This window comes from Camelina sativa, chromosome 3 (assembly GCF_030686135.1).
Source record: "Camelina sativa cultivar CO46 ecotype springtype chromosome 3, ASM3068613v1".
Taxonomy (NCBI): Eukaryota; Viridiplantae; Streptophyta; class Magnoliopsida; order Brassicales; family Brassicaceae; genus Camelina; species Camelina sativa.
The window spans coordinates 23,561,252-23,585,936 of record NC_141882.1 but is presented as its reverse complement, the minus strand read 5'-3'; the positions used below and the strand labels follow the sequence as shown (position 1 = coordinate 23,585,936).

The following is a 24,685-nucleotide window of genomic DNA, read 5'->3' as shown; positions in this document are numbered from 1 at the left end:
CAACTAGGTGGTGTAGAACTAGTAGAACTGGTACAACTAGTTGGTGTATAACTGGTAGAACTCATGTAAAACTGATATTGTTGCAGGAATCGGAGGAGGAAACAGAAGCGATGCAACCTTTAGGAATGCACTTCAAGCCTAGTCAGTACAACAAGAGAATCAAGCTATCGACAAGGTGTCATATTTTTGAAACCTTGACAACGCTTGATAAATTAGAGCATTCACTAACTAGTTTTGAAAGGGATTGGTTTGAGAAACATCCACAATTCAAGCACATTTTCCACATGCAAAGGGACCCAAACCACAAGCTTATGGGAATGTGGTTGCTCTTACTTCGAACAGCAGAAATTGAAGAAAAGAAGGAAGCATGGTTTATTGTGAATGGTGTGCCAATCTGTTATGGTTTGAGAGAACACGCGTTGATATCTGGATTAGATTGTCGGTGCTATCCACTTAATTACAAGGAAGCCAGCAGTAACGAGTTTCGAAGGAAGTATTTTTTACGAAAAAAAGGTTAGACTTCAAGATGTGAGGGAAAAGCTAAAGGTAATGCAACCAGGTCGTACTCGTGATAGGTTGAAGATGGCGGTTCTCTACTTTTTAGGAAGCATCATTGTAGGCCATACAAAAGACTCGGGAGAAAAAGCTGCGGGTGTCGATGAGTTTGTTGTAAGAGCAGTGGATGATCTAGATTTTTGTGTGTCTTTTCCTTGGGGGAGATTATCATTAGATAACATGCTAGAAGAGATTTCCCACACAATGAGGCATTTTAAAGGGGTCGTGAAGAAAGAGGATACAATGAGGCATTTTAAAATTTGAAGTCTTTTAATTGTTTATATTTCTTAAAAGATAAGCTGATTTTAGTTTTTATTTGTGTTGTGTAGTTTTTACTATTTGAGGCAGTTCTAATTTTGGGGAACACTTACATTGACGAAATTCCTGAGGCGGATGAAAGTTGTCCTAGGATGTGCAGGAGGAAATCTAAGAGTACCGGTCAGAAAGGTTTTCCTCTAAAGGATTTAGGTGAAACACTTGGTACAACAACGATTAGTTATCCAAACAACTGAAATTATTAATCATTTGAATAAATTGGTTTGTAATGTATCTAAAGTAGGTCGTTTACACAGGCAATTGCTAGTGTGATCCCTCATATTGATGAAGAAATTCCTCTTCTTGATTTAATCATGGAAGAATCTAAGGAAGACGATACCCATGATGTCGTAGTTGCCAATTGGATGTGTCGCCTTCGTAGAGGACTACCTGTACTTTTGGAGGAGATGTACACAGCAGATGTGGCTTCTCGTTCAGGACAAAACGATGGGAATGAGGAAATAGACGCCAATGAACAACCGAGAGAAGATACTGTTGAGTTGGTGGATCTTCTAAGGACCATGAAGGAGGAGATGAAAACCCAGTTCGATAACATTTCGGCGAAGATTGATGGGCTTGAAAAAAGGATCAAACCGTTGGAAGTATTTGTGAAAGAGCAAGAGAAATCAAAGGTAATACTTCGTAATACTATAGTAATACTTGGTAATACTAGAAGGTGTTAAACAATATTTGCTTTCATGTCAGGCGGCTGGAGATGATGAGCATCCGAGTAGCTCGCAAGGAGGAAGAGGGGCAAAAAGAAAAAGGTCTAAGAAGTGGTAAAACTATGTTATTTTCTTTGATTTGTCATCGTAGTACTAGTAAAACTATGTAAAACTTCGTTATTTTGTTGGATTTGGGATTGGTAATACTAGTAAAACTATGTAAAACTTCGTTATTTTGTTGGATTTGGGATTGGTATTAATAGTAAGACTATGTAAAACTACGTTATTTTCTTGGATTTGTCATTCGTATTTTTGGTAAACCTACGTAAAACTAAACAAAACAAGAGAATTCATAGAAAAATAGAGTAACATCATGATTCAACAAGAGAAGTCACATAAAGGCTAAGAAACTGAACCAACAAGAGAATTCATTTAAAAGATAAGACAATCGAAACACAATCTATCCAGGAGATCGACTCGAGTGGAAAGCAACGCCACCTCCTCCCTTAGTTTGGCAATCTCGTCACTCTTCTCCTTAAGTTGCATCTGCAAATTATAGATCTGAGTATGATGGGGGTCGAATTCCTTCAATCTCTCCCAATGGTTTTCAACATCCTTCCTTAAGGTTTGGGTTTCTTCTTCAATTGCATCAGCCCAAATTTTACGCTTGTGCAAACCATCATCCTGCAATATATATCAACGAACAGACATCATACTCAGATCTCTCAATTGTATTTGATTTAGTTTAATTTACCTTATACTTAACGCAAGTAAACCATCTCTTTTTCTCTGTTTCTGTTGGAGAGATTTCTTCGACGATTTGTTCACCACATGGGCATATTCGAGGCATGCCCAAATCACCATCGGCTATGGCTTCTCGCAACGCTTCTAACTTCCTCGCCCTCTTCTGATCAGCATAGTATGGGTCGGCCTCAAATTGTTCCATAGTTTGAGAAGGAGAGAAATTATAGATCTAGAATTCGACTTTGAAGATGAGAGAAGAGAAGAAGACTTTCAGTTTCGAATAAAATGAATGAATGAATGAGGAGAAGCTTCTCTACTTTAAGAAAAATCTTCGGTGAAAGAAAGAAAAAACGAAAGCCTGGCCACGTGTAAAAATTGTGTGCGTTCACACTGCATGTTCACACACAGTTTTACCGATTAATGCAGTTGCACTAAACTTACAAATAGTTGTACTTTAGAGCTTTCTAAGTTTTATTAGTTATACTAAACCTTAGCAGGATTTTTTTTAGTTTTACAGTTGATTAAACTTAACTAACATACAATTACAAGCTTTTTGCAACTTCATAAGTTAAAACTTATAATTCTATAACTTTTTCATGCTTACTTTGTTATTATTTACAAAGTGACATTAAAAGTGTAAGAAAACACTTGTTGAGATTTTTTCATAAATAAATTAAAATTAGTATATTTTGGAAAATTATTCATTTATAGTAGAAACTTTTGTAGAACATTTATACAATATGTATTGTCAACTCATTATCAACACTGGTTTTAGGTAGTAGCACCAATTTTCTTATTTTCTGTAGTACCAATTTTACCATTTTTACCAGTTTTATCTTAGTTGTGCCAGTTCTACTATCTTATATACACATATTTTGAAAGAAGAAAACATTAATAGACTTCAAATTAAGTTTCAAGAGGGAGTTATGCCATAAAAAGTAGAGATTCATCAAAACAAACACAATTGATACATGAAGAGGTGAATCAAACATGAACATTACAAGAATCTCCAAATAACAACCATTGGAGTCTTTGTCTCCGGCGCCTTTTATTCTGCGTCCTAGGTCGAGTTTTTGGTCGTTTTCCCCCAGCAGATGCATACCTTTTTGTTTTCTTTCTTCCCCCTTTTATTTTCCGATCCGGAGGAATGATCTGCATATCTTGGACTTCATCTAGGACATCCCATCGAGACTTATCAGGTACTAAATAAATTGTCCTGCAATATGCAATTGCCCACAGCTCCGTCCAATAATACTTAGAACACAACTCATGTAACTCGATATCCTTACCTCCATATTTTTGGAATGTAATGAAAGACGTCAATGCATGTACACAAGGATACTTTTGTATATCGAAAAACCTGCAACTGCAACTTCTCAATCGCAACTTCACCAAATAAGGCTTTCCGTCACTGTCAATGACATTGTATTCAAGTTTGAAATCATTTAGCTCTGTCACCTTTAGTTTCTCAGCAGTTGCCCATAAATCACGTAAGTAGTTCTCCACTAAAGGCACCAATTTATTTGCGACTGATCCAGACACAACATATTTCCGATGTTCATTAAACCATTCATAGAATTTTTTAAGTATTGCATCAAGCATGGGTATCAAGGAGTACCTCCTTGCATCTTTAAATACGCTGTTCATCGATTCAACACAGTTGCTTGTGTCTAGGTTGTACCTATCACCTGGACAAACACATCTTGCCCATCTTTCTTTCTGGGTAGATTCTTCAAGATACTTGGCAGCAGAAGGATATCTTGTCGTAAAAGAAGCGTAAGCAATGTTGAACTCAACCACTGTGTAAAACCTACTACACTCCATGAATCTCCATGCAACAACGTCTTTAGAAAAGTTGCATCCATAGTTATAACTTTCCTCATGACTTTAAATCTTTCAACGCTAGCTCCCAAAGCTATGAACAGCGTATCCGTTCTTTAGAAAAGTTGCATCCATAGTTATAACTTTCCTCATGACTTTGAATCCTTCAACGCTAGCTCCCAAAGCTATGAACAAGTACATGAATTTATTATTCTCATTGCAATGCACATATGATCTTGTACCATGATTAACCTTCTCTAACATGTGCAGATAACATCGCAGCAGCTTGTAGCTTTCTTCCGGGATACCTTTCAAATCAGTAACAACTTGTTTATTCCCTCTCAAAGCCGTGGAATATGATATATCAACATCTAATTTTGTCTTGACAAGATCCATGATAATTTTCGGAGGTGTAGTTTCCATTTGCCCTGGGTAATCACCATGTAAAAGAGAAGCAACTAATTGTGGAGTGCCTTGTCTCTTACTGTTGCTTGAACTTTGACTAGCCCAAGAGCATGTATGCATCTTGTTGTGCCTTCTAATCGAGAAAATATATGTACCTCAAATCCTACCACCTCATAAACCCCAGATACATCCTTCTTTAGGACATTTGACCACATAACGCATCTTGTCCGACTTTTCTATTTCAAAAATAAAACAGTTAGCGAATGAAGCTCTATCCACCACATCTTGCAATGCCTTCTTGTTTGGAAATTCTTGAAGTTTAGTTAGATCCAAACCGTCATCCCATGGTTCAATATACTTACACGGTTCTACAATAGGTCGTGGCTCAGTATATTCATCACCGTCATCCCTCTACAGCCTTTTCTTTGCCTACGTAGACAACAATGACGTTAGGTCCGATTTCACCATCCTTTGCATGTTGGTTTTCAAAGTTCATACCAACAGAACTTTGGTCCACTATGGGCACTGTGGGCACTGTGGGCACTATGGGAACTTGCTCAGGCTGAGGCTCGGAATGGATGACATTCACAAACAACATACATCTTTGTTTCTCATAATTAACGGAGTCTAGATAAACATTAACATCCTCATCATCATTAAGCTCACAATGCTCCATTGTTTCTACCAGAGTTCTCGCATATTGTATCCTGCCAAACCAACCAATATAAAAAAATCATAATTAGTACTACAACTAGTTTTACTAGTTTTACTAAATATACCAGTATTACCAGTTTCACCTTCTCTCTCTCCTATCAAAATCGAATCGAATGGTAAACGAGTTCTAATCTCCTTAACACACTGAAATCGAAAGCCAAATCCCTTTCCTATCTAATAGATAGCTCAATCGACCCATAAACCTTTGTAAAACACCCAATGTGCTAAGCTTTCTTCGATCTAAATCCAATTGAATTTATAAATTTACAAATAAAAAACAAATTCAACCAAAAGTTACTCTAATGTGAAGTAACGCACCTGCATTTTGAAGAACAACTTGATTCAAGTCGAGTTGGTGAAGAACGACAGCAGTAGGAGCTCCGACGACGGAAGAATCGCTAGCGGCTGGGTTGAGAGGTGAGTAACCAGGTCGGGTTTCTCGGCTCGAAAGAGAGCTCCGACGAACAACTTGATTCAACTCGAGTTGGTTAATAACGACAGCAGTAGGAGCTCCGACGTCAGAAGAATCGCCGGTGGCTGGGTTGAGAGGAACTCACAGGTCGAGTTTCTCTCGGGTCAAAAGAGAGCTGGGTTCGTTTATTTATTTAAAAAATTTAATCTAAATCAATTATATTGTAAGGCTAAAATCGTCTCACCACCTTTTATTAGAAAAGGTGAGGGTATGAAGAATGGAAAGGGAAATAGGAGATTTGTCAAATTATTTTAGGGACTTTTGAGACGTTAACTCCTATTTTATCACATGACATACCTTTTACATCATTTGTTTTAATGACTCATGAATAAATAGAAATTTCGTTTGTTATTTTTCATCCAATTTTAGCTCTTTGTTTAGGGTATGTAGCAGAGATGTCCTAATATCCCCGACTAAAATAATGTATGCATATCTTAACATCGGTCGATTTCAAAAAGAAATTTCTTGCATATTGGCAACTTAACATATATCACATTAACTCCATGACCTGATATTTAGTGAAATGTAAACGACGTGATTAGGAAAAAATTGCGAAAATATGTTTTTAAATAGATAATGGTATACTCGTATATCTATATAACTTTGTCTAAAAAATTATAGAATAAAAATTGTATCAGTGCACTTACTTTACTATTTACTCTCACTAATCTTTTGTGTTTGCTCTTATCATGAGGAGCTTCATTTTAACCACAACATTCCTTGTAGCACTGCTATGCTTCTTCTATCTCCCGATTTCAACAGTTGGTTTACCAAAGGAACCGTGGCGTAAGCCGTTGAAACTAATGGCCGGCCGCCACTATCACAAAGGCTCTGGCCACCTTGGAGACTCGAAGGTTAGCTCTTCTTTATCAGAGTCTAACGCACCCCTGTCCCGTCCAGGATTGTTACCGGGGTTTCCCAACATCCCAGGAATTCCTAACATCCCGGAAACTCCCATGATTCCAGGACTTCCCAACATCCCGCAAATACCAAACATTCCGAGGATTCCTAGTATCCCACAACTACCAAACATCCCGAGGCTTCCTAACATTCCGAGCCTCCCTAACCTCCCGGGCCTCCCTAGCCTCCCGGGCCTTCCTAGACTCCCGGAACTGCCTCCTCTACCGCCAGTCCGGTCACAAGTTGTGTTGCAATCGGCTGAAGTGGAGAAATGCTTGAGGACAGATAGATCAAAGACATCAGAGAAATGCTTTTCGCAGATATCGTCGAGCTGGTCAAGGAAAGATTTTGCATTATTGGACAATGAGTGCTGTGAGATCGTTGTAAAATTGGACAAGAAGTGCAAAAGCCACATTCACATGTTGTTCAAGAGCCCCTTCTTCGTTCCTCTTCTTCGATACTCATGCCACATCAAGCACACCAAATACTAAGCGAGTGCCTCCAATGGATATTTAGTTTTATACTTTTGCCGTTCAAGTGTAATTTCCATAGTTCTCTGCCTAGTTTCCTATCGTGATCATCTCATGGACTTTTTATTGTATGTTCTACACGTTGAGTAAAAGGTGGCTATTAAAAAATATATAACTTAAACTGAATCTGAAGAATCCGATTGCAGAAATAAACTTCATATTTTCAAGTATTGTCAACGATATTATGGGTTTTCATTGTATTTAACTTTTTTCTAACTTTTTTTTTTGTCAACACTATAATTACAACTTTAAAGAAAAAAAACTATATAGCAGTAGAATCTTTTTTTAACATTCATTCACAAATGGTGTCAGTCATTCTGCATCGGCTTTGTATGGTTTACGTATATGTACAGCATTTCACAAAGACAACAAAAGAAATATCCGAACCAAACCGAACTTCCCTTTTTTATCAAACCCATAGCTTAATTCCTATACTCAAATTCAATGCTAAGTTTTCTTCTTTCTTGTCTTTTATGCGAAACCTAAAACTATTTTCTAACAAGTTGATATTAAGATACTAAAAAATTATTATATCATATGAAACACCTAGAGATTTTTTTTTTGTTTTCCTTTCTAATGATCAAAATCTCATTTTCTAATTTATTTCCCTCTTTAGTTTCCATCTCATCTATTCTTTTATTTTTTTTAGTCTCTCAAAATCAAGCTCCCACACCTAAACCCTTAGTAAGGCATGTCCATTTGGTTTCGGTTTGGTTGCTCGTGGTTTTGATTAGTTCTGAATTCTCATATAGTAATATAAGAACATGTGCAATGGGAGTCTCTCCCTATAGTCTCTCATCTAAAAAAGAAATAATAAAATAAGAAAAATATTTAGGTTCACTCCTAGGGTGAACCTTGTTGTTCACTTCCTCATTTTCAACCAACAAAAAATCTTTCTATATATTATTTCATTTAATAAATAAATCAAAATTAAATTAAAAAGCAAAACAAATTAAGGAAACAAATTTTGTATACTTTTAATTAAGGAAAGTTAAATATTAGCTTGGTTTAGATTTTACAATTAGAACAAAATTATGTGTCGGTTTGGATTTATAAATAAGATGATTAGGATTTAGATTTTTTGTTCACTGGATACTTCTCTGGTATTTCTCTGATTGCATTTGAGGTAGAGCGACCTTGCTCAAATCTTTCCCCTTCGTGGGAGAATCATTTAAGAGCATTCTTGTTTTAACTTCACAATGTATGGTAACTATCTCCTCCCCAGTCGGTGATTTGATGTTGAATTCTATCTTTTTCACAGTTGAGCTTATGTTAGTTAGGTTTGATACTTCTCGTGTGCCCTATCAAGTTTCTTCAAGCTTGTGTCTCTATCTTTGTCTTGTGTTGTTCAAACTGCTTTAATTTTAAAGCTTTCAATTCAGGTATGTCTGAATGTGCTCATCAACTATCTTGTATCTTTCTAGTTTCATCTTAAAGAATTAGGTGCACACAAAAAAAACATGTAACTAACCAAAATTTTATTAAGGTTCGATTTTTTCTCAAAATTAACTGAATATAGCCAAAATTAACCAAAAACTACAAAAATAATAATTAAAAAACGGAAAAGAATATGAAAGAAAATTGAAATTGGTTCAATATTGCAAACAAGTAATTAAATGTGAAAAAATATAACTAAAAACAGTTAATATGTTAATTATTTGAAGTGTTTAATTGTTTTGAGGGCCTTATACCTGATTAAGCACTAACCAACAATAACCCTCCTAGCTAGGAAAAGAAACCTTGAATGCATATTTTCAAAACAATGAAAATGATTTCAAGCCTCTAACTAAATAATTACAATTCAATTCCAATTAATTAAACATATACTTTTGATCAATTTATAACAATAACCACTCAAACAATAAATTTTTAATCCAAGAAAATAAAACATCAATTTTCCAGATTTCCAAAAAAAATCATGATATATTATATGATTATTAAGGGCACAGAATTCAAAATGAATATGGATTTTTACAAGAAAAAAAAATACTAGTCATTGTCCCCAAGACAAATGATATGCAAACCAAATATTCTTGACTGGATCCTATGATAGAGAGAAAATAATCGTTAACTTTTGCATGCACGCAGTATTTCAATTTTAAATTAATTTTATTTTTCTATGTGAATAAGCTATACACAATGAAAGACAAATGCTGCCTTTTCTTAGTTTAAATTCCACCCAATGATCAATTGACCGTACTTAACGTATACACATTTTTTTGTCTTCAACTTTAGATTTACGTTAATATGATGAAATCTGCAACATATCTTAAAGAAAACCACATATTTGACAATTTCAATCCGAGAAAATATAATAGGATGAGTTCAGTTAGGTATCTGATAAGATCCTCCTAAAGAATATCATAAAATTCTATATGTCCGTGTTTTTATCCATAAATAAAGGTCATGCAAGTTTAATCTTCTTCATTAATTATACATTAAATCAAAACAAATAATTAAACAAAAGAAGAAAGAAAGAAAAAAGGTAAAACGAAAGCTCATCTATATAACTATAGTTTCATTATCCATAAAATTGCATTCAACAATGAAGAGCCTCATCGTTCTCGTACCTCTCATATGTTTCATCTTTTCACCAACAACAACGATCGCAACTTGGCCAAAACCTTTGGAAGTCTCCAATGAGGTTACGCTGATAAATACCGACCAGAACCATTACTTTGGTGTGGATTTGAGTTTCCAAGATTCCAAAATTTGGAAATGTACTTATAGCAACGGATCTGGAGCCGCCGTCTCTATCTCCTACCCTGCACCTCCACCTCCTCCGTCGCGTAAGCCATCTCCACCATCGCCTAAACCATCACCGCCGTCACGACCTCCCAAAATATCTCCACCGCCGTCACGACCTCCTAAAAAGTCTCCGCCGCCTCCTAAGCCATTATCACCGCCACCAACTCCCAAAAAGTCTCCGCCGCCTCCTAAGCCATCACCGTCTCCTCCTAAACAGTTATCACCACCACCAACTCCCAAAAAGTCTCCACCGCCTCCTAAGCCATCTCCGTCTCCTCCCAAACCATCAATGCCTCCACCAACTCCTAAAAAGTCCCCGCCGTCTCCTAAACCATCAACACCTCCACCAGCTCCTAAAAAGTCCCCGCCACCTCCCAGACCATCTCCTCCACGTCGTAAACCATCTCCTCCGACTCCAAAACCATCAACGCCTCCACCAACTCCCAAGGTTTCACCACCATCTCCTCCAACTCCCAAGAAGGCTCCACCACCGCCACAACCTGTGTCCACTCCCACGCCAACAATGCCAACAACTCCAGCCCATCCATATCAGAATCCATGGGTTCATTTCATCAGCTGCATAAGTGATTTTGGGCCCTCGGCAATATGTAAACAACAGATGGAAGTGAGTTACTACACTGGGAGGTTTCGTGTTAGTGACTATTGCTGCAATCTTATTGTCAACATGAGACATGAATGCACCAATGTGATTCTTGGCTACTTCACCGATCCTTTCTTCGTACCTCTTATTCGTTGTACTTGCCACGTTAATATCTAGCTTTTGTTTGGGGTTTTTTTTCATTTTTTTTTTTTCATCTTGGGTAGTCATGCAATTTTTTGTTGTTGTCCATTTCTTATGGACCACTCTTTTGCTACATTTCACGAATAATAAGTTTTTTTTTCCTTCTTTAGATTATATTATTTTTGCCAATACGGAGAAAAGAAAAGATGTATAAAAGTCTCTCATCGAAATGCAATCTGATTTAATTACTTGAATAAAATTAGATTAAGACGGTTGAATTAGTTTGACTTATTAATGTTACTTTTCTTTCGAAAGAATGTAAATCTTAAATCCGAACTAGCTGATCAAGTGGCAATTATATATGGTGGGAACTGTCAACTTTATCAGAGCGATCTCGTGAGAAATCGAGAAAAGTTCTGCCACCTTTGTTCGAGTAGCAACAAGAATTAGTTATAAAAAAACAAAAAAATTATTGACGTGCTCTATATAGATTTTTCAAAATGAAACCCTGAATTAAATGATTTTTGAACCACAGTCACTAAACTATATACTATCTAAAACTATTCAAAAGGTTTTTTCTAAGTTTCTCTGCCAATGCAACACTGCCAATGCAACACTTAGCGCTTTAAATTTATGGTACATGTCTTTCTCACTTATATAATATGAGAAGGTTTTTTCTAATTTTCCCTGCCAGTGCGACACTTGGCGCTCTAAATTTGTGACACATGTCTTTTTTACTAATTATAAATTAAATGTTTTTAAATCACCTTCGTTTTTATTTTATTTTATATGGTGTATAGTTTGCTTAAAATTTTTTTTTTCACATTGTTACAAAAATATTTTTCTACCAACATTTAGTTTTAACATATAAAATATTTCCTAATGAAAGCGTATACCATATAACCTAAAATAAAACTATTGATCAAACCAATTAAAACAAAAAAAGTTTTTATACTTTTAAAGTAAAAACTGAAACCAAATATATTCTAATAAATTTTTAAAATTATGTTGTATTTAATAATCACATTTACTGTATTAAAGACAAACTCAGATAAAATTAAATGTGTTTTTAATATTCTATAAGTTACTCTTTGATTGTACTAAAAATAATAATAATAATATAATGGCATCAGAATATAATTGCTTAATCATCACATGAAGGCATGGAATAACAGAAAACAATAGTTTCCAAAAATAATTTAAAGGTAATTATACTATTTATTTTTAAATGATTAGAACTAGAGATAATATATTGAATCTAAAAAACATTAAATTTGACACATTTTTTTTTTTTTTGTCGTATGATATTACAACGATAGCAAGGAAAAGGAAAATCCAAAAGGAAAAAAGAGAAAAATGGAAGTACTGCAAATGGTTGCTGATGAAGCGAATTCGCTCTCCAACCATTGTGAACTCCAGTGAAACATCCCAGTAAGCACATTATTCTTCTGCAGAGATAAGGTCATGTAGCCACGAGGGGCCTCCTAAAGCCAAATACGACTGGAACCTACCCTCTCGCGTCACGCTCTTAGCTATAGCCAAAGCCATTTGATTCGCTGACCGTCCCACATTATCACATTCCCACGACTCAAAGCCCTCAACAATCTGTTGTATTTTCTGCAACATGAAGCAAAACCGAGGCCAGTTATGACACACTTTTCTTCTCATGAATTTTATTCATCCAAAAATAATTTAAAGGTAATTATACTATTTATTTTTAAATGATTAGAAATAGAGATAATATATCGAATCTAAAAAACATTAAATTTGACACACTTTTCTTCTCATGAATTTTATTCATAATTAAATTCAAAATATAGTATGAAATATTTCTTAAAGTTTTATGACATGAGCCATATTTTAGAAATGAGCAAAAAAATATTCCAAATAAATCGGGAATATTCCTATTAATTATTCAAAATAATCATTGGTGATTCCTTTGTGTAAAACATATTGTCTAGATTCATAATCTCATAAGTATAATACAAAATTCAAGTCTCAGAAGTTTAGCTTATTGATTGGTTGGAGAGTTCATTTTTTTATAATTAAAAGAACATAATGAATAAGAATAGAGTCAAGGACCGAGAAATAACCCATCATCATAGAAGTATGACACATTTTCAGCATTCATGTAGATTTTCTAATTCACAAGAAATTTGTTAGGAGGCTAATTGAAGAAAATCAAACCGTAGCAACATATTGTGGAGTCAAAAGAAAATCAAATATTAAGATTGAGTTAAAGAATATATAAAATTGTAAAATCACTTGCAAAAAGATCAATATTTATCAATTATTTTCTTTACGATTGAGACTAAAACGTAATTTTTATTTATTTATTTTTATGGTTACTGATTTCATAATAATTTTCTGGTTATAGAGATCTAACGAATCATCATATAAGTCTTGATCGCATCCATATATTAAAGCTTTGGAAAAGATATAGGGAAAGATAAGATTTATCTGGTAATATTTGAGTAAAATATTTTCGTTTTATCTGGTCTCTACATAAACCTCATGTGTGCTAAGACTATCTCTAATATATATTCTATTTTTTTACTCTAAAATAGAGTTAGTGTAAATAAATAAAGTTAAATATAGAGTAATCCTAGCATTTACTCTAATTTAGAGTAAGATATATAGTAGTGTTGGAGCAAATTAAATGTTACTTCTATAATAGAGTATGACTTTAAAATAGAGTGGGGTTGGAGATGCTCTAAGAACCTAATAATTAATCGCAAAACAATCTATCTTAACATTTTTGAAGTACATTTTTGTGTCATCCTCTCTTATCTTTTTATCCAAACAAGTCTCAACTAAATTATCTACAATCCTTCCAACCAAACACAATCATTTCCTTATTTGATGATATTAATTTCCTAAAAACTATCTACCTAATTTAAATCAATATGTTAAATTAAAATATAATTCTCCTTGCACTTTTATTTAATCTTATATTTAATTATTTTAATTAATATTTAATTCATAAAATTAATAAAATTTTAGATTTTTTTCTGCATATGATGTGATTTGAGTTTTTATAAACAGATATATATTTTAAAATTTTTCTTAGGATATTTATAACCAAACAAGTATATCCACATATAGAGCTTGAAATACTTTTTAAAGTACAATAGGGTGCCATTACTTTTTGGCTTTTTGCCAACTTCGGGTCAGATTTTTAACTAAAATTATAACCGATTCAATTATCCGGATCCTCCTTAAGATTACCGAATATTTTGGACCGGTTTCTAATCCATAGCGTAGTTATTTACATCCAATTAATGTCAATTAATGCTTATTATATCTTAGAAAAGATCTAATTTACATGCCAAATTTTTAGGGCTGAGTTTGACAAAAAGAATTGATAACACAAATTATGTAATCACATCCATATAATATAGCAACTAATTCAAGATGAATACATCTTAGGAAATATAATTTGCGTTTAATAAACGATTACATATTTGCTAAGTTCTTATTAGCTTTAAATGTACACTATTAATCCAATAATATCAATTGAGAATCAAAATAAGAATATACCATATCATTCATCCTCAATCATAGCTAACCAAATAATAAAATGTATATTCTCAACTTGCGAATCAAGAGTTTATACAAAACCTATCTACAACCGTTAACAATATATATAGAGATGCAATTCACCATCGACTACAACCACCACTAAACTATTACAATATCATATCAACAAAATAATAGACCCGTGGTGTACCACGGGGTAAAACCTACACCACGGGATAAAACCTAGTAAAATCCAAAACAACATAACTTTGAGGGATTTAATTACTTTAATCAAAAATATATCTGATATTGTTATTTTATTTTGCGTTAAAACATTAAAAACCATATATATAAAGGAACACATATTAAAAAATTTTAAAATAATATTTTCATAAAAAAACCAATTCAAAAATATATTTATAAATTTAATATATATTAAAATTAATAAACAATTAAATATATCTCGCGCATCGCCTGATCCTATTTCTAGTTTTACAATAAATGAGAGCTGAAGATTTTGAAATCACAAGTGCTTTTACATCATAAATTATCAAACCAATAGCAAAGTCCACCTTCGTATACTTAGTTTTAAGAGAATTAACTTATATTCTATCTTTTTTTAGTTTTTTAAGTAAGGATTGTGAGGTCGAATAAGTTTACATTAAGAGATGTAAGATAATAATAGTATCTACTAATCTTAAACGGAAACATTTTTAAAGACTAAATATTTAAAATATCCCCCGCATGGCATAGCATGGTGGCACGATATAAATGATTTGAATATATGACTTGGTCTCTTGTTTAATAATTTTTTAAAAGACCATTTCCATCCATACTTCGTCGATCAAGCTCAAGTCACAATAAAAATAGTAAAATCTCTTCTTCTTCTTCATCCTCAGATCGGTGATCACTCCTCTAATTAGAAATCCATGGCGAAAGATTCCGTGGCGGTGTCTTCTCTTCTCTGGACTCTCTTCCTCATCTCCGTCATCTTCTCACTTCAATCAAACAGCCAAGAAGAGGATACACCAATCACACGATTCCAGCAATACTTAAGAATCAACACTGCTCATCCAAACCCTAACTACACCGCAGCAGTCTCGTTTCTTCTTGATCAAGCTAGATCAATAGGTCTAACTTCTCGAACCATCGAGTTTGTTCCTGGTAAGCCAGTTCTTCTCCTCACATGGCTAGGCTCAAACTCTAACCTTCCTTCGATTCTCTTTAACTCTCACCTCGATTCTGTTCCCGCTGAATCCGAGAAATGGATTCATCCACCGTTCTCAGCTCACAGAACCGTGGATGGTCATATCTACGCTCGTGGCGCGCAAGATGACAAGTGTGTCGGTGTTCAGTATCTTGAAGCAATCAAGAACTTGAAATCAAGAGGCTTCTCTCCTCTTCGCACTGTTCATGTCTCATACGTTCCTGAAGAAGAGAATGGTGGATTTGACGGGATGATGAAGTTCGCGGCATCTTTGGAGTTTACAGAGTTGAATTTAGGATTTGTCATGGATGAAGGGCAAGCGAGTCCTGCAGATGAGTTCAGAGTGTTTTACGCTGAACGTACTCCATGGCATCTTTATATACGAGCAGAAGGCATCCCAGGGCATGGTGCTAAGTTGTATGATAATTCAGCTATGGAGAATTTGATGAAGAGTGTTGAGTTGATATCTAAGTTTAGAGAGACGCAGTTTGATTTGGTCAAAGCTGGTAAAGCTCTAACTTCAGAAGTCATCTCTGTGAATCCAGTTTATCTTAAAGCTGGAACTCCTTCTACTACTGTGAGTTGATGATTTCAGTTTTGCATTTTTTCTTTTTTGATGTGTATGAGATTTTGTTTTAAGTGTGTGTGTGTGTGTGTGTTTTTAGGGGTTTGTGATGAACATGCAGCCCTCAGAAGCAGAAGCTGGGTATGATCTAAGGTTGCCTCCTACGGCAGATCCAGATCTTATGGAAAAAAGAATTGCTGAAGAATGGGCTCCTTCTATTAGAAACATGACCTACATAGTAAGTGAACATGCACCTAACTAAACTAGATGTTGTTTGTGTTGGTTATAGAATATTCTTGAGCTCCTTGTTATTTAATCTGTCTAAGGAGTGATCCTTCTATGGTCTTCCTCGGTTAAGAATTTAGCAACAAATGCAGCAAAGGAGAAAAATCACATTTTGTGGCTATGCAAATCTCAACTGTTCTTGGCTCTTCATTAGGTAGTATAATCATTTTGCTGTATTTTTCTTGCCACCAGATAAAACTAAAAGGAAATTTAAGAGACCATTTAGGACGAGCTATAATGACTCCAATAGATGATACCAATCCTTGGTGGTCTATCTTCAAGCAAGCTGTTGAAGCAACCGGAGGAAAACTCGCAAAGCCTGAAGTTTTGCTTTCAACAACGGATTCACGCTATATTCGCCCTTTGGGAATTCCGGTTTTGGGTTTCTCTCCAATGAGTAATACTCCTGTTTTAGTGCATGACCATAACGAGGTATTTGGCATGATAATATTATGTATATTGATATCTTTGAGTTATATATATAATCAAAATACTGATATAAACATTTTCTCTTGGCCTCAGTTCCTCAAAGATACTGTGTTCGTGAAAGGTATAGAGGTATACGAAACGGTTATCAGCGCACTAAGTTCGTTTAAGGGAGTATCTGCTGGTCAAGTGATCTGAAACATGTATGGATGCAAGCAATACATTCACTCTAGCCTTGTGATATTCTAAGTGGCTGCTAATAGTTAAGTTAAAGCACATATATATGTTGAAGTACGAGAACGGTATGTAAGAGCATAAACACTACAAGAAAACAGTTGATTTGCGACGCAAATTTACGACGGAGTTGCGAGTAGTTTGCTAGGAAGGCGAGGGTACTTGTAATTCCCTCGCAAAATTTGCGATGGCGAAGTCCCTCGCAAATTTGCGAGAAAGTTACTACGGTTTTGCGACTCCGCTAAAGTTCCTCGCAAAACACTCGCAACTCCCTCGTAATATTGCGACGAGTTAGCGATGACGAAATCTGTAGCAAATTTGCGAGGGAGTTGCAAGGGACGATGATGTAGGCAACCACGTTTTCCCCGAGTGTAACTGTTATGTCGGCAAAACAGTAAAAGCCTCGCAAACACTCGCAACTCCCTCGCAACTCCCTCGCAATATTGCGACGAGTTAGCGATGAGGAAATCTGTAGCAAATTTGCGAGGGAGTTGCAAGGGACGATGATGTCGGCAACCACGTTTTCCCCAAGTAAACTGTTATGGCCGCAAAACAGTAAAAGCCTCGCAAATCCCTTGCAAGATAATAAAATTTTAAACATCCCTCGCAAATCCCTTGCAAATTTTCCTAGAAAATCCATAGCAACTATTTTTAGTAAGCCTATAAATAGCAATTTCATGATCCATGGAAACCACAACACAAAAAACTTCCAACAAAAACATTTTTACCACCAAAATAAAATATTGTGAGAGAAAAAAGGCTACAAAAAAAGGCCTAAAAACTTTTAAATTCTATAATAATGTTTGGAGGCGGGCAACATGAGATATACACAATGCGACGGTGGATGTACAATCACAGAGATCCAGAGACCGGTGATGTGACGAGAGAGTTTTGTGATGGGTTGCGTGCTTTCATGTACCAGGCGACAAACCAAGACTTTGCTCGTCAAAACAGTATAATATTTTGTCCATGTCCTAAGTGCTTCAACGATAAGTATTTGGAATTTTAATCTAGTGAAGAAGCATCTTTATAATAGATGATTTATGCCAAATTACTATGTATGATTTCGTCATGGAGAGGGTTGTAGCAGTAATGTTGGAAGTAGTAGTATGAATTATGCTGTTGATCAACCTAGTAATTATGGACATCAAGAATCTGATCAATTTGATTTTTATGGGTATAATGAGGAAAATAGATTTCATGATATGGTTAATGATGCATTTCATGAAACTACTGCTGCATTTCGTGAGAATATTACAGAAGAACCCAACGTAGATGCACAACGTTTTAATACTATGTTAGATGCTGCAAATCAACCTATCTACGATGGATGTAGAGAAGGGCATTCTAAATCATTGGCATCTAGGAAGATGACAATTAAAGCTGATAATAACTTAAGTGAGAATTGCATAGATTCTTGGGCTGAACTCATTAAAAAGTATTTGCCAGCTGATAATGTGTCGGCTTAGAACTACTAGGAAATACAGAAGTTGGTTGCGAGTCTTAGATTACCATCTGAAATGATTGATGTGTGCGTTGACTATTGCATGATTTTCTAGAAAGATGATGATAAGTTGCAGGAATGTCGGTTTTGCGGGAAGCCGAGATATCAGCCTACTGAAGGAAGGACGCGAGTGCCATATAAGCGTATGTGGTACTTGCCTATTGCTGATAGATATAAACGCCTATACTAATCAAAACGGACTGCAGCGACAATGAGATGGCATGCAGAACATTCTACTGAAGAAGGACAAATTACACACCCATCTGATGCAAAGACGTGGAAACATTTTCAATCGGTATATCCTGACTTTGCTCAAGAGTGTAGGAATGTTTATCTTGGGTTGTGTACAGATGGTTTTAGTCCATTTGGTATGTCAGGGAGGCAATATTCTTTATGACCTGTTATATTGACGCCATACAATCTTCCTCCAGATATGTGTATGCAAAGCGAATTTCTGTTCTTGAGTATTTTGGTACCAGGTCCAAAACATCCGAAGCGAGCTCTAGATATCTTCTTGCAACCTCTGATTCATGAGTTGAAGCAGTTGTGGTATGAAGGTGTTCAGACATTCGATTCGTCGCGAAAACAGAATTTCAATATGCGGGCAATGCTAATGTGGACGATTAGTGACTTCCCTGCGTACGGAATGTTATCTAAGTGGACAACACACGGAAGATTATCATGTCCTTATTGTATGGATCGTACCGAGGCTATTCAGTTAAAGTATGGGCGAAAACCTTGCTGGTTTGATTGTCATCGTCGATTTCTTCCGTTGCATCATCCGTACCGGAAGAACAAGAAGTTGTTTAGAAAGAATAAAGTTATGCGTGTTCCTCCACCAACTTATGTCTCTGGAAATGATTTGTTTGAGCAGATTGATTAATATGGCGCTCAAGAAACATGTAAACGTGGGGGTAACTATCACACACCAGCAAACATGCCAGATGGATATGGAAGCGCTCACAATTGGCACAAGCAAAGTATTTTTTGGGAGCTTCCATATTGGAAAGATCTTCTATTGCGGCACAACCTTGACGTGATGCTCATCGAGAAAAACTTTTTCGATAATTTCATCGTTACGCTTCTGAATGTGCAGGGTAAAACAAAAGATAGCAGGAGTTCTAGGTTGGATTTGGCGGAAATATGCGCAAGGATCGAGTTACATCTTACAAGAAATGGGAAATTACCAGTACCCCAACTTCGATTGTCAAATGAGGCTAAGAAGGTGTTGTTCGAGTGGATTAAATCCAAAGTGAAGTTTCCAGATGGATTTGTTTCAAAATATTCAAGATGTGTAGAGCAAGGCCAAAAATTCTCAGGTATGAAGAGCCATGATTGTCATGTCTTCATGCAACGACTACTACCATTTGTATTTCTTGAGCTCTTGCCAACACACGTTCATGAAGCTATTGCAGGTATATAAGTATATAATGATATATATATATTTATATATTGATATATATATATATATATATACTTATTTAATTAATTCACCCATGAATTTATTATACATTGGTTCGTAGGTATCGGAGTTTTTTTTCGGGACTTGTGCACTAGAACATTGACCAGTGAAATCATAGAGCAGTTACGAGAAAATATTCCAGTGTTAATTTGTAACTTGGAGAAAATCTTTCCCCCTGCTTTTTTTGACGTGATGGAACATCTTCCAATACATCCACCAGTTCAATTTCGCTGGATCTATTCTTTTGAGCGGTTTATGAAAGCTCTTAAAGGAAAGGCCAAAAATCTTGCCAGAGTTGAGGGGTTGATAGTCGCCGGGAGTTTAACCGAGGAAACGTCTCACTTCACATCATACTACTTTAACCCGACCGTGAGAACCAAGAAAACACGTACTCGACGATATGATGATGGAATGTTCCTGATGTTCCAGATGTCTTTGCTCAGATAGGAAGACTTGCTGGAAAGTTAAAGGAAGTTTGGTGGGAAGATCATAGCTATTGTCGAGCAGCTCACAATTACATCTTGAGGAATCTAGAATATGTTCAACCTTTTGAAAGGTATTATTTTTTAAAAACTAAAATTAATTTTATTTTCTAACACAACGAACTAACAAATCGATCTCTATTTTTCTAGACTTTATGAAATGCAGATTCGGGAAGCATATCCTAATTTAGAAGAATCTGAATATGAGGCCGACAAAGAGCGGGATTTCGCTAATTGGTTAAAATACTATGTAAGTATATATATGAAATAAATTTCAACTATATATGTATTATAGTTTCAAATTTAAATAAGCTTATGGTTTAAATATCTTATTTGTTTATATATAGGTTCAGAATGGATGTGGAAATGAACCCTTGCCTCTTTGGTTGCATGAGCTCGTTCAAGAACCAAGAGCGAAGATCACTACTGCTCCAATGTACTTTACTCGCGGTTATACTTTTCATACGTACGCACACGGAAGTCGCAAAGCTACAACAAATTATGGAATCTATGTACAAGCTGGTGATAGCGATTTCTATGGGGTTTTGGAACAAATATTAGAAGTTGATTATCCAGGCCTTTTGAATCTAAGATGCGTACTTTTCAAGTGTAACTGGTACGATCCATCGGTCCGAGGCATGCGAGTAAATAATTGGGGAGTTGTCGATGTGAAGGCGAACAGATCATACCCCAAATTTGATCCTTTCATCCTAGCATCACAAGCACAACAAGTGAGCTTTCTGCCATATCCTCGTTTAAGGCCAAGACGTGAAATGTGGTTATCAGTCATTAAAGTTAATCCTCAAGGCCTTATATTCGGGTTAGTTGATGATCAATTCGTGTTGCAACAAGATAGAGTCGGTGAAATTTCCATTCCAAACATGTCAACAGAAGATGTTATCCACATTGATCCACAAAACAGGCGAGTTGAAGATGTTGATGATGTTTCTGAAGAAGAGGGTGAATTAGACGAATTCGAAGAGTCCGATGATGGAGAGGATTCTAATGATGATAATGTAAAATCTAGTAGTTCAGAAAATGAATCTGATTGACTAATTATAATTTTTGTTGTTTTTTTTAAAGAAAATATTTAGAAATTTGCGAGGGATTTGCGTTGGAATTGTGAGGGGATTATTGCCTTCCCTCGCAATATCGTCGTTATTAACTTTCAAAAACCTATACCCTAAACGTCATTTACTGACATGTCCTTGCAGATCCCTCGCAAATTGCGATGGATGTGCGATGTGTACTTGTTAATCCCTTGCTACTGCCTCACGGTTCCCTCGCAAATGTAGATATTCATTTTAATAAACATGTTAATATGGTTAGTAATGATCATTAACATTTTCAAACTAAAGGAGAGCATCACTAACCAAAATCAAGAGACAAACAACTTTTGATTGATTATTGATAACTGTTGTTTAGGGTATAGGATTGATAAATGTTGTTTAGGGTATAGCTAGGGTTTATAAGATATATATGTTTAGGGATTTCTTTTGAGATTTTGATTGAGTAAATTTGAATGAGGAGATGTGATGACTATTACTTACCTTTTCTCTTTGTATGTTCTTGAGTTTATGAAAATTTTCATCCATGGTTTATGAATTTGGTTAAACATAGTGTATAGATTTGCGAGGGATTTGCGAGGGACTTGCGAGGGATGTGTTACATTTCCTTGCACTTCCCTCGCAATTTACGATGGATTAGCAAAGCCTCCCTTGCAAATGCCTCGCAATAATATTCCATAATATTATTTCCAAAACAAAAAATATTAGGCCAAATACAAAGTACTAATGTAAAGTAAAAATTAATAATTTGGTTCTTCCATTTTATCTATAGTTTTTTGTTGGTTTTTCCAATTATATACATATTTATTGTTTTATTTTGTTTTGCGACGTATTTGCGAGGAATACTAGCAAAGTCGTCGCAATATTTAGGGCTTCATATTGCGACGTATTTGCGGGGAAACGTCGCAAAACCGTTGCAATATTTGCTACAGAATTGCGAGGCTTCAAAAAATTTATATATACACCACAGCCTAGTTTGAGCTTGCTCAAACCACGCCGCATCCAAAACCCTAAAATCTCTGTTCTTCTTCCTTCTTCTCCATTTAACCTCTCGCCGTTTTCCGGTTAAATCTTCTTCTTTCCCTAAGTTCTTCCTTCGACCTTCTTCTTCTTCTTCTTCTTCTTCTTCTTCTTCTTCTTCTTCTTCTTCTTCGATTCTGCTTCTCCTTCATCTCCGGTTCATCGTCGATCTATTCTACCGGATCTACAAAGGTAAATCTGACAGTTATCTTTCAATAGTTTCATCTTCAATCGATTTATGTTTTTTTCATTCGATTTATGTTTTTTTTCATTCAATTTAAGGTATAAACATCTCTTAAATCATTCGATTTAGGTGTTGTTTTATTCGATTTACGGTTTTTTCAATCGATCTATCTTCCTAAGTTTTTTCAATCGATCTGTCATCCGTTTTCTGATTTAGAACCCTAAGTTTTTCGATTTCGATCTCATACTTTTTTTTTCTTGTAGATGTTTTCTGGAAACGACTACACACGATTCCTCTCGCAGACTAATGCTCCAAGTCCATGCAGTGGTGGTTCTCGAGGGTCGTCATCGGGGGTTCAAGATTCTCGACATGCAACCTCACAGCATAGTCCTCCGACACCTGCTTCATCTCCACCCATTAGTGTGCCTCCAACCGCTGCTGCATATCAATCGATTGATCCCGTTGCGGCCACACCTACATCTCTAACCACATATTTGTAGCAACGTTTAAACAATATGACGTTGGAGGAGTTACTCGAGAGTCCTGGCCGTCAACATCTAACACGATTAGATCCAAACCGCCCCCGTAGAACTCTCTGGTAAGAGAATGATTTAACTGATTTTAATTTTGAATTTGCATTTTTAATTCTAGGATCAATTTTACACTTATTAAATCAAAACAATTATGTTATCCCTAGGTTTTCTGATGATGGGAGGGTTGCAGCCACTGTCCGCAGCATCTTTGAAAGAGATTTCAAAGAGCCTCATGCCAATTGGACACAGACGCCACAACTGGTCGTAGATCGTTGGTATGAAACTTTTGCGGTAAGTAATAGTTTAGTTTAGTTTTGAGCCTTATGCATATGTAGTTTAGTTTAATCAATGGTATGAAACTTATGTAGCAATACTCATATATTTTGTTTTCTTTTTTACAAGCAAACATATAACTGGGACCGTTCTATAAACGGTAGAGTTAGACATGAGTTTGAGAAGAAGTTGAAGGAGCGGATGTGTGATCAAGTGAGCCGGTGGAAGGGAAAGTGGAGGGATAATGGTGATAATGCAAGGCCGCGATGGATTGATCCTAAAGTATGGGCTGGACTAGTTAAGTATTGGCGTGATCCCAAATCAGAAGTAAAGAATATCAACGATCGTAATGCTCGATATCATGATCCTAATGGCACTGGCATACATAAACACCGCTCAGGCCAGACCTCTTTTAAAGCTCGTGCCAGAAAACTTGTAAGTTTCTAGATTCTTCGTGTTACTTCTATAATACTGTCTTTTCTTACTAATAACCTTTGTATTTTGTTTTACTTTGTGTTAGTCTGAGCTGACTAGTGAAAGCACTCCGGATTATCTACGTGTCCTAGAAGTCACTCACAAAAAACCCGATGGGAGTTTTGTCGATGGAAAGTCAGAGTCCATCTTCAATGAAGTGTCATCAAAGATACAAGAGGTTCAGTCTCAGCTCTGTTCAGGGGATAACACGGAGAGTTCTGCTTCTGGTGGGTTGTCTGTTCATACCAAGAACAAAATTTATGCCGAGTTAAACTTCTTGTGTGGTTTTTGAAATCTCTTAAGTTTGTCTAGTATGAGTTTGTGTTGTTGTTTTTAGTTTGTCATATGATATGCTTAGATTTGTCTGATTGTAATGTGCATTTGTAGGATATGCTACATTTGTGTTGTTGTGTCTGTTCTAGGATCCGAATCTTGTATGTTGCTTGTTGGTTCTTTCTTTCATATGACTATGAAAGTAATTTTTTGATTGTATTGCTCGTAGGTTGCTGCGAAGAAGAAAAATAGACTTTATGGAGTTGGTTCTTTGCAAAATGAAGCATCTTCAGCCCATTTTGGACCATCGCTTCCGCCTACTGAGGATCCAGTTGTTCTTGCTCAGAAGCTTGCTGTCGCTGAAGCTACTCTCGCAAATCAAGCCACTACACTCCAAACTCAAGCCACTCAACTTAGGGACAATGCACAAAAGATGCATAGCTATGATGCATACTTTGACTACCTTGCCGAGAAGGATCCTGAGTTTGCTGCTAAGTTTGGAAGCAGGATTGAACATGGCTGCAATCCAACCATAGCTGAGACAGGGGACGACACCGACACTGGCA

General features: G+C 35.8%; 4 protein-coding genes and 1 pseudogene across 4 annotated transcripts; 4 read left to right on the top strand and 1 right to left on the bottom strand.

Annotated features, from left to right (window-relative positions):
• Positions 1-3,263: 3,263 nt before the first annotated feature.
• Positions 3,264-4,103, bottom strand: LOC147947601 (uncharacterized). The gene has a single exon (XM_087507358.1). It carries the CDS (start codon positions 4,101-4,103, stop codon positions 3,264-3,266), a length of 840 nt encoding a protein of 279 aa, XP_087363484.1.
• A 2,203-nt stretch (positions 4,104-6,306) lies between these two features.
• Positions 6,307-7,291, top strand: LOC104777564 (uncharacterized). Its single transcript, XM_010501837.2, has one exon. The coding sequence runs from the start codon at positions 6,381-6,383 to the stop codon at positions 7,080-7,082; it is 702 nt and encodes a 233-aa protein (XP_010500139.1). The 5' UTR covers positions 6,307-6,380; the 3' UTR covers positions 7,083-7,291.
• Positions 7,292-9,559: 2,268 nt separating this feature from the next.
• Positions 9,560-10,785, top strand: LOC104777563 (uncharacterized). Its single transcript, XM_010501836.2, has one exon. It carries the CDS (start codon positions 9,667-9,669, stop codon positions 10,645-10,647), a length of 981 nt encoding a protein of 326 aa, XP_010500138.1. The 5' UTR covers positions 9,560-9,666; the 3' UTR covers positions 10,648-10,785.
• Positions 10,786-14,976: 4,191 nt separating this feature from the next.
• On the top strand, positions 14,977-16,965 carry LOC104777562 (uncharacterized). Its single transcript, XM_010501835.3, has 4 exons — positions 14,977-15,914; positions 16,003-16,140; positions 16,380-16,619; positions 16,710-16,965. Exons 1-4 carry the CDS (start codon positions 15,060-15,062, stop codon positions 16,809-16,811), a joined length of 1,335 nt encoding a protein of 444 aa, XP_010500137.1. The 5' UTR covers positions 14,977-15,059; the 3' UTR covers positions 16,812-16,965.
• A 1,574-nt stretch (positions 16,966-18,539) lies between these two features.
• Positions 18,540-23,066, top strand: LOC147947600 (uncharacterized; annotated as a pseudogene).
• The last annotated feature ends 1,619 nt before the right edge of the window (positions 23,067-24,685 follow it).